The sequence below is a fragment of the Mesoplodon bidens genome, assembly GCF_964165515.1.
Source record: "Mesoplodon bidens genome assembly, chromosome: 10".
NCBI classification, from domain to species: domain Eukaryota; kingdom Metazoa; phylum Chordata; class Mammalia; order Artiodactyla; family Ziphiidae; genus Mesoplodon; species Mesoplodon bidens.
The window spans coordinates 75,503,209-75,516,808 of record NC_138172.1 but is presented as its reverse complement, the minus strand read 5'-3'; the positions used below and the strand labels follow the sequence as shown (position 1 = coordinate 75,516,808).

The 13,600-nt window shown below is 43.4% G+C and overlaps 1 protein-coding gene across 1 annotated transcript in view; it reads right to left on the bottom strand.

Annotated features, from left to right (window-relative positions):
• Nucleotides 1-8,559, bottom strand: part of CDC5L (cell division cycle 5 like) — a 43,798-nt gene extending 35,239 nt beyond the window's left edge. The window contains exons 1-5 of the mRNA XM_081246763.1: nucleotides 8,382-8,559; nucleotides 5,633-5,736; nucleotides 4,054-4,215; nucleotides 3,129-3,256; nucleotides 1,622-1,721 (exon numbers count right to left, since the gene is read on the bottom strand). Of these exons, the coding sequence (XP_081102889.1) occupies nucleotides 1,622-1,721; nucleotides 3,129-3,256; nucleotides 4,054-4,215; nucleotides 5,633-5,736; nucleotides 8,382-8,426 (539 nt within the window). The 5' untranslated portion in view covers nucleotides 8,427-8,559. The remainder of the gene's footprint in view (nucleotides 1-1,621; nucleotides 1,722-3,128; nucleotides 3,257-4,053; nucleotides 4,216-5,632; nucleotides 5,737-8,381) is intronic.
• Between the last annotated feature and the right edge of the window lie 5,041 nt (nucleotides 8,560-13,600).

Here is a 13,600-nt window from a genome sequence, read left to right as displayed (position 1 = left end):
ATTTTGTAGGAAAAGTGTTATTACTTTTATAATCAATAAAAAGCTTTAAGTTATAAAACAGATCTGTAATTTAACATTTAAAGTAAATAGTCCTGCAGTACATTCTGCATACACACCAATCTAGTTAACTACAAGATATATGCACAAGTTATAAAGATGTTCTACAAGAAAATCTACAAGAAAGTGTAGGGTAAATTTAAATCTGGAAAAATGTATTTGTTAAAGCAAGCAATACCAACCATACTTGGAGATTTTCATATATACACCTGTCATATCCCTGGGCCAATCCACGTGGTTAAAAGGCTCAAACAACTTGGTCCCCAAACAACCATGGACAAAAATTGAAAAGTGAATTTTTTTACCTTACTCACATTACTTAACCCTAAATAGTATACGGAACAGAAAGGTGACTAAGACCCAGCAGAAAATTTAGAACCTTCTCTCAGCTTCTGTTTACTGTCCCAGGCCAGTCATACTCCCATGATAAGTAACTATTCTGGGCTAGTGGTTGGCCAGCTATGCCAAAAAGCATCCTCTGGCATAAAAGAATCCTCCATCCCAGGATCTGGCACTTCCCAGCCGTTACTGGGGAAACCATCAACACAATGCTAGTTATTAGGTCAGGAAGTATCAATACTTCCCAGCTTAGGGACCAAAAAAGGTAGTTGTGGAGGCTGGGGAGGCTATTCCAATGCCTGAATTCCAAAAGCTAATAAGCTCTTATAAAGTTCAAGTTTCCCCTTTATCCACTTCATCTGGGTTTCTAGGCCATTAGAAATGATGTCAACCATGGATCTAAGCAAAAGGGAGGGGAAAGTAGAGAAAATCTTGAGTAGAGGGCAATACTTAATTCCACTCACTTTTTTCTTTCTTTCTTTTTTTTTTTTTTTTTTTTTTGCGGTACGCGGGCCTCTCACTGCTGTGGCCTCTCCCATTGCGGAGAACAGGCTCTGGATGTGCAGGCTCAGCGGCCATGGCTCCCAGGCCCAGCCGCTCTGCAGCACGTGGGATCCTCCCGGACTGGGGCACGAACCCGTGTCCCCTGCATCGGCAGGCAGACTCTCAACCACTGCGCCACCAGGGAAGCCCTCCACTCACTTTTTAAATACAAATTTCTATGACAGCCTGAAATGTGGTTCAAGGCTCATTAACTCCCTCCATGTTCAGCTGAGTCTCCTGTTTCACAGCCATTGCCTGCCCAACACTAATCAAGGAGAGTAACTAACTGGCAGTCACACCAGTCCCAGAGCCCCGTGTGTCCTCTAGCCATCTGACGCCAAGGTGGCTACAACAAATGAAGGTCCCCCATGCTAACAGAACAAATCCAACACACCAAGACATACATGTATGTCTATACCCGGGCATTACTTCCGCCATGTCTTACAAAACTTTTTTTTTAATTTTTTTTAAAATATGTATTTTTCCTATAACTACTCTGAAATGGTTAGGAAGATATATATAAGACTTTTCCAAAGTAATAAAGAAACTAAGAACTATTAGCAAAATTGGAATTAGACAACTCTAGTTATCATTCACCCAACAGGGTTGATAAATCACAGTTTTATTGCGCCTAAGGATGCATAGACTAATTTGTTCAACTATAGATGGAAAACAACCATACCTTGCTTCTTCCAACTGTTTCTCCCTCGCTTTCCTCTTGGCTTTCTTTCCCTGAGTATTAGCCAGGCGGGCTCTAGCTTCAGAAAGCATCTCCAATTCATCTGCAAAAATAAAGAGAATAAAAACTAACTTCTCCAACAGAAGCAAGGTGAGAGACATACCCTAGTGCTTAAGATGAGAAAACCCATCAATATAATCATTATATGGTGCAGCATAAGGGAAATACCTTGGGTTTTGAAGTCAGAGAAACCTAAGTTAAAAATCATGCCCACCACTGGATAGTTATGTGACTCTGGATAATAACGTTTCACCATTTATAAAATGGGAATAACAATTCCTACTTCACAGGGATGTTGAGAAGAACTAAGGAAAAAGAAATAGGTAAAGCATCTAGCAAATACTCATTAAACAGTGGCTATAATTATCATATCCTTCATTATCATCAACTATCTGGCACAGCACAAATTGTGAAATATCGTAAAAACTACTGTTTAATTATAAGGGGACTGACAATCTTCATTATCATTTTTCCTTCATTTTTTTCCTCAGAACTATTTCTCTACTCCAGTATATTTTCCATAGCTCCCCAGAGTAGAACAAATTTCATTACTGATACCTTAGAGCAATTCCTACACAAGGGTGTCCAATGAAATCACAAGGGAACTTTAAAAAACAAAAAACAAAAAAACCCTCAGATTCCAGGATTAGCCTCCATTCCCACCCCCCACCCCCCCAATTTACTGACGCAGACCTCCTGGGGAAGCCCTGGTACCTTTATTTTTTAAAGTTTGCCATGTGACAGTGATGCAGCCAGCCTAGCCACAGTTTGCCTTTGGGAACAACTACCTTCAAACTTTTAAATTAAAAACTCAACAAATATTCACTGAATGCTTCACGACAACCCTGTGAAGTAAGATAGATATTATTACTCTCCATCTGACAGGAAAGAGAACCAAAGTTCAGGGAGATTTTATGACTCACCTAAAGTCAAATAGCTAATAAGTGGCAGACATGGCACTAAACTAGATTAAAATCTAGTTCCTCTGATTCCTGATTCAATGTCTCAAAAAGGCATCGTAAGTCTCCCTCATGGTATTGTAGTGTTGCCCTTTCAAGAAGATCAAACTTCCTGTCTGAAGTCAAAATAGTTAGTAGGAGCACTGGATCCCCAAATCCTGACTTGTTGCCTCTCTCCTTGGAATAGGAATGAGAACACAGAATCCTAAAGAGCTTACCTCTAGCCACAAGGAAATGTCCAGTAATATCACACTGCTTAACTTACTAAATGAATTGAAACATCAAAAGATAAAGGGACATTATCCAAAAAGAGCAATTACTCTATGATAGAAGGTTGGACACACTTGGAAAGATACTTAGAGTAACAACTACAGACAGAACTGCAATTTGAAAAAGTCAGAGGAGTTTAGAAAAGAACTAAGAGAGTTAAAAGAAGGCCTGAGAAGTCTATGGTTACCAAAGAAATAAATTCCTCACAAAAATACACTTACCCTCATCCATATCAATCGGATCAGGCCGTGCTGGTTTTGTTTCTGGATTTGGATCTATTTCTCCAGGTTTAAGTTTTCGTGGGTCATCTGTTGTTTCCTCTTCATTGTCTCTCTGGGCAGCTTTATCCCTAGGAATGAGCCCAGAGTAATCAGTCACACTACCACCCGTTTAGTCTTAGAAATACCAGGTTCCCTAGTGCTGGCACCCTTTACTTTGAAAATCCCAACAGATGGGCATAACAAAAATAAAGCATTTCTACTATTGCTTCACCTGAAAGAGATGGTTTTAAATTTCTAATTTCAGTGTTTCCATGAAACAGGATCCAAGCAGCTCCCTAAATCACAAATGCAGCAGAGCCACACAAAAAAGCTTTTAGTGAAGAATCAAGATGTTCCAATGGTTAACTCTCAGCAGTATGACTATGGGTGGTTTTTATTTGCTTTTTCACTATTTTTTTCCCAAATTTTCTATGATGAACATGTATGATTTGTATAATATTTTTTAATATTTATTTATTTATTTGACTGTGCTGGGTCTTAGTTGGGGCATGCAGGATCTTCGCTGCAGCATGCGGGATCTTCCAGTTGCAGCATGTGGGCTCTCAATTGCAACATGCGGGATCTAGTTCCCTGACCAGGGATCAAACCCAGGCCCCCTACACTGGGAGCGTGGAGTTTTAACCACTGGACCACCAGGGAAGTCCTTGTATAATAGTTTTTAATTATTCCTTTAAAAAGTATATAACAGGAGACATAATCTTGATCAACCACACGAGACTTGGAATATACAATCCAATAGCTTTAGCTCCTCTGGTTTTATTCAGATCTGTAACTAATGTTTAAGGACAGAAAATGCTAAAAGTGTATTCAGCCTCATTCAGAAGATATACACACATTTTAATACTGCTTTTGGAGATTCACTTACAGAAGAAATTCATAGTGTTCCAAACACTGGGCAGCTGTTCTTCCAATGATTGGAGCAATAGTCCTCCACTGAGTTGGCATCAACTTAGCCAAGTGCAAGAGTTTTTCCTCTTCTTCTCTGGACCATTCTGTTTTCTTAATGCTGGGATCCAGCCACTCATACCTATTAAAAAGACATCATTTTATACCTTAATCAGTCACCCAGCATGAATATCGTCCTTATGTATTAGACATACTGGCTTCTAGTATCTGAAAAATGCAAGCTAACTCTTATTCTTCAATCACAAAAGCTGGGTTTTTTTTTTTTTACAACAGAATATTCCCTATTTGGTTAAACTTACCCCATTCCAAATACCCTATCTCACTAAATTCTACTGTATTTTAATTATGCAAGGTTAGTAATGCTTAAAAAAGGTAACATGACTGAAACATGATCATATGCCTTCCTTCTCAACTACCAATTGTTTCCATTCATCTTACACTTTATTAGAGGTTTTGCATTTACAAATAAGACAAAACACCTCATATTTTCATAGTGTTTCTAGTTTTCATAGTACTTTCTGGTGCTTTGATTTGATTCTTACAACACCTTGGCTTACTTCTTTAAGCATTTGACTTACACTCACTAAATGCTTTTCAAAACTGTATTTGTTTGGTGAGTTTTTTAATTTAAGTAAAACTACTATGTCATCTTTGTCTTTCCTCATGCTCCACCTGACCCACCTTTTCCATCCAGTCTACTTAGCTGGATGAGAGGCCTGCAAACAATACATAAACCTTACTAAACACAGCGGTAGGAGCTTAGCTCCACTAACAGAAGCAGAAATCAGAACCACTTATGCAGGCTGAGGACCATCTTCCTCTTTGTGGGCCAATCTCTACATTCTGATCCTTTCCCCTACCCAGGTGCCCAGGAAATTAGGTCATTCTTATACAATCCAAAATATGATCTTAGTACCACATGGGTCAGGGCTGGGGCCAGATCACTCATGACAAAAATACATGTAAAGAACTTAATATGTCCACTACCCTGTTACTTAAAAGGGGACACCACAGATGTAATGTTGGGTTATGTTATATTCTGGGGAAGCAAATATACAATGTTTCAACCATTCATGAGGAAACTCAACTACTGTAAGCTAGCCTAGAAAATTAACCATTATTTATCATTTATTTCTTTGGGAAAGTAAGTTCTAAAACAATCCACTTATAAACTTTTGGAATACAATCCATTTATAAGCTAGGGTCCATCTGTACCTAAAAGTAGTTTTATTTCATGCTTCACAAAGCACTTTCAAACAACATTAACTCATTTGAGCCTCACATCTCCATCAGTTAGGGCCAAGTATTATCCCCAGTTGGGAGAAAATAGTGGCAGGAAAGAGAGGCTAGAAAATAGCTTGCCTAAGATCACATAGGAAGCAAATGACAGCTAATTCTTAAATCTAAATTCCCATCTCCCACTCCATACTTTCTGTTACATCCAATGCCTGCTTTCTTTGGTAAGGTTCAAAGAAATGACATTTTCTTCATCGTAATTAAGGTTATTTTGTGTTTTCCACTCATTAACTGATACATACCATCTGGCTTTGCACTGCTTTGCTGATTTTCTATGCAGCAGTGAGGCAATCCTAGACCACTGGTTTTTCCCATATTTCATTACCGCTGCCTTCAGAATTTCATCCTAAAAATTGTTGAAGAAAAACAGTGTATTCAATCACAAAACTCCAAGTGAGAAAAGATAAAATTAAAATTAACTCTAACAGAGTTGTGCTGTGGAGAAAGAGAGATATCAACAAACAATATATCCTAGATTTAAAAAGAAAGTACAAAACTTCATTACAATAATAAAAAAAAAACAGCAAACCAGAATCAGTGAAATGCAAGAAATTAAGAACTCCCTTAGAGGGACTTCCCCAGTGGCGCAGTGGTTAGGAATCCACCTGCCAATGCAGGGGACACAGGTTCGAGCCCTGGTCTGGGAAGATCCCACAGGCCATGGAGCAACTAAGCCCGTGTACCACAACTACTGAGCCTGAGCTCTAGAGCCTACGAGCCACAAATACTGAGCCCATATGCCGCAACTACTAAAGCCCGGTGCCTAGAGCCCGTGCTCCACAACAAGAGAAGCCACCGCAATGAGAAGCCCGTGCAATGCAACGAAGAGTAGCCCCCGCTCGCCGCAGCTAGAGAAAGCCCACGCGCAGCAACAAAGACTCAATGCAGCCAAAATAAATAAATAAAATTAATTTTTAAAAAAAGAACTCCCTTAGAAGGACATCATACCCTCCCTTACACACAACCCCTTCCCTATCACATCCAGTAATTGGGAGTGTGTACAGTGTGTGGCTGTTATTCTCTTCAAAAGAATATGGCTCATTCATTTATTCAAAAAACATTCCCTGAACACCAACCTTGTACCAGGTCTTGTGTACTTAGGGAAAGAGAATCAAATAGGACACATCCAGCCCTCAAGAAGCAAGTCAAGACTCAGGTGGATCCAATCTCTAACCCAGGCTTCCTGCCTCCAGCTTACGAATAGCATTTTCTCTTCAGTCCCATAACCCCAACTCTGACCCAAGAATCCATATCTCAGGTCTAATCTAAGAGTTAAGTATTTCCCCCTAAGTCACCAGTCAACTCTGTCTCCAGACTCCCCCAGTCTCTAGACACTATTTCACCAGGGCACCCATTCCAATATGGAACTCACCAATCCCAGGAGAGCCCGGCAAGCTAAATCACAGACACCAGGGATATTAGAGCCAATGCACTTGGGGCATTTTACTTTTAGGCTTTTTTCCACATTGAACTTGAGCTACATGCCTCATACATGAGCCACCCCACACCACTCCACACCCCTATCATCACAGACTCTAAGACTACCGGGCTTGGGCCACATCATAAGAATCCTGCTGTTACTTGATTTTTGTACATCAGTCTCTCCCACAAAAGTCAGTCTCTTCTCCAACTTAAACAGCCTGGTTCCCTCTGTGCAAGCTGAGGCAAGGTTCTCACCGACTTTATGTGTAACTTTGTTGCAGTACTGCTATACTTAATCACATCTTCAAGGAAGTATATACAACAGTTATCTACCCTACTAGATCCATTCAGCAAAATTTCCCAAGCAAATTTTGTTTGGTACTGTCCTAGGTTCTAAAGATACCAAGATCTGGTCCTGCCCTCTTGCAGTGCTGTCTACTGGGGAAAAGAAATAGCAACTAGCACTTACTGCAAGATTACTACGTGACAGACCCTGTTCTAAATGTTCCAAATGTAGTGACTCATTTAGTCCCCAAGACAGGTAGGTATTACTATCATCCCCATTAGAAAACTGAGGCTCTGGGAGGTTAAGAAACCCTCCCAGCATCACACAGAAGGATGTGATGCTTGCAAAAAGACAAAGCAAACTATAACAAGTGGATGAAAGAGTTGTCATGGGACCACTGGGGGTGCAACTACTTTTTACAGGATGAACAGGCAAAAATTCCAGAAGAGTTTCTGGACTGGTTTTTGAAGGAAGGTCAGAAAGATGCCAAGCAGTAGGTGGATATTCCAAGAAGGCATAAGATGTAAAAAGACACAGAGCATGGAAAAATATGGTGTTCTCGGGAAACTGACAAATTCAGTGCACTATGAACACCAACTCCACTAAAACCTCGTTTCTATTTTACTCGTTCTCTACTGTTCTCTGGCTCACCAATGGCATGATCCACTACATTTCTGGAAGCAAAGAGACTACTGTAGGCCTATCTGGCTTCTATCCAAGCTGAAGCGGAATGACAGGAAGACACAGGCCTTGGGATCTGACGGGAGGGTGGACAAGTTATGCCTTGATAACAGATGACCGCAGGGATGCGGGCATAAACGGGCACTTTGAACCTGGCACTCAAACTGCTTCCCGTCTGCAAGGAAGTCAAGAAAAAAACAAACTTGTCGCCACAGCACTTCTTCATTTTTGAATATCAGAGAGAGGCACGATGCCTGGGCTGAGGAACGGGGGTGTCCCAAAGACCGACTCTAGCGGCTCTGCTAGCTCTCCCACCACAGTGAGTTCCACCACGGCAGAGGGCGCGTCCTCAATTCAACAAATGTTCACTGAGGGACTAACGAGTGCCCGGCAGGTAATCAAGTGGTTAAATCACAGTCCCCGTCCTTGAGGTGCTCAGATAACGTAGGATTGGCCACAAGGTAAAGGCCCCGAGGGTCTGCCCCGCACCGCCCTCCACGCAGACCCCGCAGGCAACCTCCCCGCCTCCCCGACCTCCGCGCGCCTGCGCACCAACAGCCGGAGGGGCGGAGGGCAGCGGACGGCGGGAAAAGGGGACTTACCTCAGTATTCCTCCACACGCCCCCCTTGATCATAATTCGAGGCATCTTGGCGACGGGGTGTCTCGGCAAGCGGCCGAGCGGAGCTTCTGAGAAGTAGAAACGGCGCTGCGGACACAGCAACCAAAGCCGTCACTTCCTCCAAGAGCAACGTTCTGCTTTAAAGAGCTCTGCGCAGGCGCAAGGCGGGGTTGGGGGGTGGGGCGAGAAGCATGAGTAGCAAGTCTCGCGAGAACTCGAGTGACTGAAAGGAAGTAAGTGCTTTGTTGTTAAAGCTCTACTCTAGTCTAGACTGACAGAAAATCATCAAACCACTCTAAGCCAAAGTGCCCAACGCCGCACGCATGCCCAAAATAGATTGGAAGAAGCCATGGCTCTCGCGAGATATCGGCGGTGGCTCTTGCCAGAGAATGCAGTGCTGGGGTTGGTTGTGACGTCACCTGATGGCAGAGAATAGGAACGTGACGCGTGTAGAGTTTAAGCGCAGCTGGTCTAAAAAGAACTTTGTTAATTTATTAATTTAGCACTTTATTAGGCATTTAACTGGTAGGAGTTTATTCACAGAATACTCAGGAAAAGGCAATAGCTTATTTAAGCCTAAATTTCCTAACCTGGAGGTAATAATAGTACCAACTTCGTAGGGTCGTCCTAAGGATTAAATGAGATCGTAAACCTAGCATAGTATCTGATATATAATAAGTGATCACAAAAGTGGCAACTGTTATTACAAGAAGCGCAACCCCAAGTGATCAGTGATTGTCCCAGAAATCCACAGAAATGACATGTCAGAGTTTTTCATTCCTTGCTATTCAGTCTGTGTGGATTAGTAGTAGAGAGTTACCATCGATAGGTACTGGTATTAGACAGACTCGGTCTGGGTTGAAATCTTGGCTCTCTCATCAGCTTGGGTAATAACCTTGCTGAATCTCAGTATCCTCATCTGAAAAGTGGAGTTAACAATTCATACCTCATCAATTTGAGGGACAAATTAGTTGAAAGATACCTAAAACCCAGTGAGGTAGGGATTGCCAAACTGCCATTCCACCTCCCCATTACTTACTTGGTCTCCTTCACCATTCAAAAACATCTCTTTGGAGCCAGCCCTGGAAGGCATGAAAATGTTAGTGGACTGGGAAACACCCTAAGAATTTAAATAATGCCTTTCTCTTTATAGTTCTTCATTTCTCCATTTGCCTCTTCTGAGAGAGCTACAGAACTTGCCGGTAATATATATATACTGTTTTTCCTTGAAATGGGAAATTGTAGCAATAAAATCACTAGTTTGTTGAGAGGACAGTGTTAGATTATGAAGAACACACAGATGTGTGTGTTCTGGTGACAAGCCATTTTCTGTCTCTGGACGGAGGTCCAGAGATAATGCTTCTCTGTAGGATGTGTGACCATTACTTCCTGCCAACCCTACCCCCAACATGCACTCAGCTGCAGTGGTTACAAGTGTCTCTCTCTCTCTCTCTCTGTCTCTCTGTCTCTCTCTCTCTCTCTCTCTCACACACACACACACACACACACACACGCACGCACACACACTGGCCATTTGATTGATCTGATCAAAGTTGAACCAATTAAGTCTCCTTCCCAGGAATTTTGACACTGAAACCTAGAAGAAGCCAGTCTCTCTGCTGGCCAATGAATCTCTAACATGTGACACCCAGGAGTTGCCTGCCATCATGTTTTGTACAACGTAGACTAAGAAGGGAAGAAAGCAGGTCTCAGGTGCATTGAGAGGAGTAGAGAGGAGAGTACAGAATGACAGAGGTAGGTCTTGGCTGCACCACTGTCCCTGGATCCAATATGTTCCTCTGTCCTTGGTGCATCCCTGTCCTTGAGTTGTTGTTTTTTTTTAATATTATTTTACAATCTACTGTTTTCTTAATTTTTAAAATTTATTTATTTATTTTTGGCTGCATTGGGTCTTCGTTGCTGTGCACAGGCTTTCTCTAGTTACGACGAGTGGGGGCTACTTTTTTTTTTTTTTTGGCTGCATTGGGTCTTCATTGCTGCGTGTGGGCTTTATCTAGTTGTGGGGAGCAGGGACTACTCTTCGTCGCGGTGCGCCGGCTTCTCATTGTGGTGGCTTCTCTTGTTGCGAAGCATGGGCTCTAGAGTGCAGGCTCAGTAGTTGTGGCGCATGGGCTTAGTTGCTTCGTGGCATGTGGGATCTTCCTGGACCAGGGCTCGAACCTGTGTTCCCTGCATTGGCAGGAGGATTCTTAACCACTGTGCCACCAGGGAAGCCCCCTGTCCTTGAGTTCCAATGATTAGTCCCCCTTCTGGCTTTAGTCAGTTGGAATTGGGTATCTGTTATTGTAAGCCAGATTCCTCACACATCCAGAGTTGAACCGGTCCTCTCTCAAGAGCCATTTCAGATCTAACATTCCAAGAGCCCATGATGATGGCTTCTCCTTCCCACTCAGCACCACCTTTACACCCCCTCCATGTCACCTTTTCACCAAATAGAAAAAGTGCCCCTTCCTCAAGTCACTTTATTGACACCTGCTGGAAAATTGTCACAAAATACTGATGTTTTGAGAACAAGATACTTACAACAAGAAAATTAGATCTCCCATGCCTGTGATACAAATGGCACCCCTGTAGGGGCATGCGTTTTACAACCTGCCCATTGGGACAGAGCAGCCCTGTCAAAAGTCCCCCAAGACACCCTTGAACATGCAGACTGCATGTCTAATCGAAATTCTAGTTTCCATCTTGTCCAGTTTTTTACCATCAAGAAACTGTGCAGGGGACTTCCCTGGTGGTCCAGTGGTTAAGAATCTGCCTTCCAATGCAGGGATTGCAGGTTTGATCCCTAGTCGGGGGACTAAGATCCCACATGCCATGGGGCAACTAAGCCCACGCACTGCAACTACTGAGCCCGTGCACTCTAAAGCCCGTGTGCCACAACTAGAGAGAAGCCCTTGTGCTGCAAGACCTGACACGGCCAAATAAGTAAATAAATAAAAAGAAACTGTGCAAGAAAGGGCTAAAATTAGAGTCAAAAGCCTGTGACAACACCAAGGGATGGCGAGGAGCTGCGGCTAGCCACCCTCATCATCTTCATCATCTCCCCAAATAAGGATATGGAATTTAAGTAGAAATATTGCGCTGCTTTGCAAATACAATTTCAAGACAGGTCCTCCAGTCCTGCCCGCATCCACCAGATTGCCACCCGTAAGACCCTCTCCCATTTAGAAATTCCTCAGCTAGTGTTGGGAAAAACTAACATCTGGGTGTCCAGTTACTACAAAATGGAATTCCATGCACCCTAAATGCTGGTAATTCATACCGTAATGCTAACCATGGTTAATCATCTAAATTGGCTTGAGTTTCACCTACTGACACTCCCTTGTGGTGAGTCCAGTTGTAGCTTGTAATTTTTTCTCAGGTACTCATCTTCATGGTTGTTATTTCTGGGGAGTCCCCTGTGCCCTGGGTTGGGGAAGTGTTCCCAAAGAGACTATGCTTATTCTCAGGGCCCAGAGATTCAAGAGTCTTTGTGAGCTCATTTCTGAGTTTAGGATCAATATTCCAATCAGGTAATTTACAACTAACCCTGCATCCACAGGGCACAGGCTTGGGATTTACATTTCTCACAGGAGACTTTTTTTTTCCACACTCATATACCAGATCCCAGACTCATAAGCCCAGTTGCATCCTGGACAGTTCCACTTGGGTGTGTCACAGGTTTCTCAAATTCATCTTCCAAAAATTGAGCCCTCAGGAATGCCCTGGCGGTCCAGTGGTTAGGACTCCACGCTTTTACTGCCCAGGGCCCGGGTTCAATCACTGGCTGGGGAACTAAGATTCCACAAGCCTCGCAGTGCTGCCAAAAAAAAAAAAAGAGCTCCCCCTAGAAAACCTATACTTCTCTGGCATTCCTTATTTCAAGGGATAGCACAGGACTGGCGTGTATGGTTGTGTAAAGTGTTCATTGCATAAGGGAAAAGTGGGGGCTGAAATCTAGCTTGCACACTGCTCACCAAGCTATGCGTCCACGAGACTGTGTCCACCAAGAAAGCATCTTTCTCTAGGTGTATGAAGCCACCACATGGGCTAGACACTACATGTTGCCCTGGCAACAGCACCACCATCCACCTATTGCCACTTTTCCTTCCCCCATACCTTCCTCCCACCCACATCCAAATCATTCCAGAGTCTCGCCAATTTTATCTCCTAGGTAGCCCTCCACTCCATCTCCTTTGTCCACCTCTGCTGTAAGTTTCCAGATCTAGCAAATTAAAATACCAGTTAAATCCCAGTTAAATTTGAATTTCAAATAAACAGCAAGTGAATTTTAGTATAATTGTGACTTATGCATTCCTTCTGTCCTCCCTTTCCTAGAGAACCCTGGTTTTTCCTCCAGCCCACACTGCGCTCAGCCAATAGAACACAGTTCTAGCCAGATGATCACTCCCATGCTCACACCATCACCACTGGAAGGTGCCCTCACACCCTCTCCATACTTGGTAGAAACATACACATTTCCTCGGAAAACAAGCCATTGGGATTTTTGATTTCTTTTTTGATATGAGGCAGGGTCCCTCCATGTGCACCAAGAGTGTTTAATTTGCATGTGTTTCTTACAAAGTCCAGGTTTGGGAGCCTCAGTGTTGACTCTTCAAGTCAGTAGTGGCCGCCCCCCAGGGAGGCTCAGGCCACAACCCCTCCTGGAGTTCCCCAGCGTTGGAAGGACAGAGGCATCTCAAATGGGCTCCCAGTCCTTCCCCAGAGTCCACTGGGAACTTGGCCAGTAGATGTGCTAAATCAGGGTCAGAGCTCCTTACTGCAAGGGATGGGGGCTCTTCAGTGCGTTTCAGGCCCAGACGGGAAGAAAAGTTGCAGGGCATAAAGATGTGAGAGGGGCCAAGGCAGGGGGCAATGTGTGGCCAAACCAGCCAAAGACTGGTCAAGGGAGAGGGAATGAGTCCAGAGACCCCGTGGAGGCAGCAGCCCTGGTCTCATCAGGGGCTGGGCAGGACCAAGTGGTGCCCTGCACTCAGATGGGCACTCCTTGATGTCCCAGATGTCAGCCCCGCACAGCCGTCAGCTTCTCAGTGAACCACAAGATTACCCTTGACCTTAGGAGATACCTACTGAAGTATATAGGTATGTAGGAGTAAAGGGTTATGATGTCTGCCGCTCACTCTCAAATAATTGAGAAGGGACTTCCCTGGTGGCGCAGTGGTTAAGAATCTGCCTGCCAA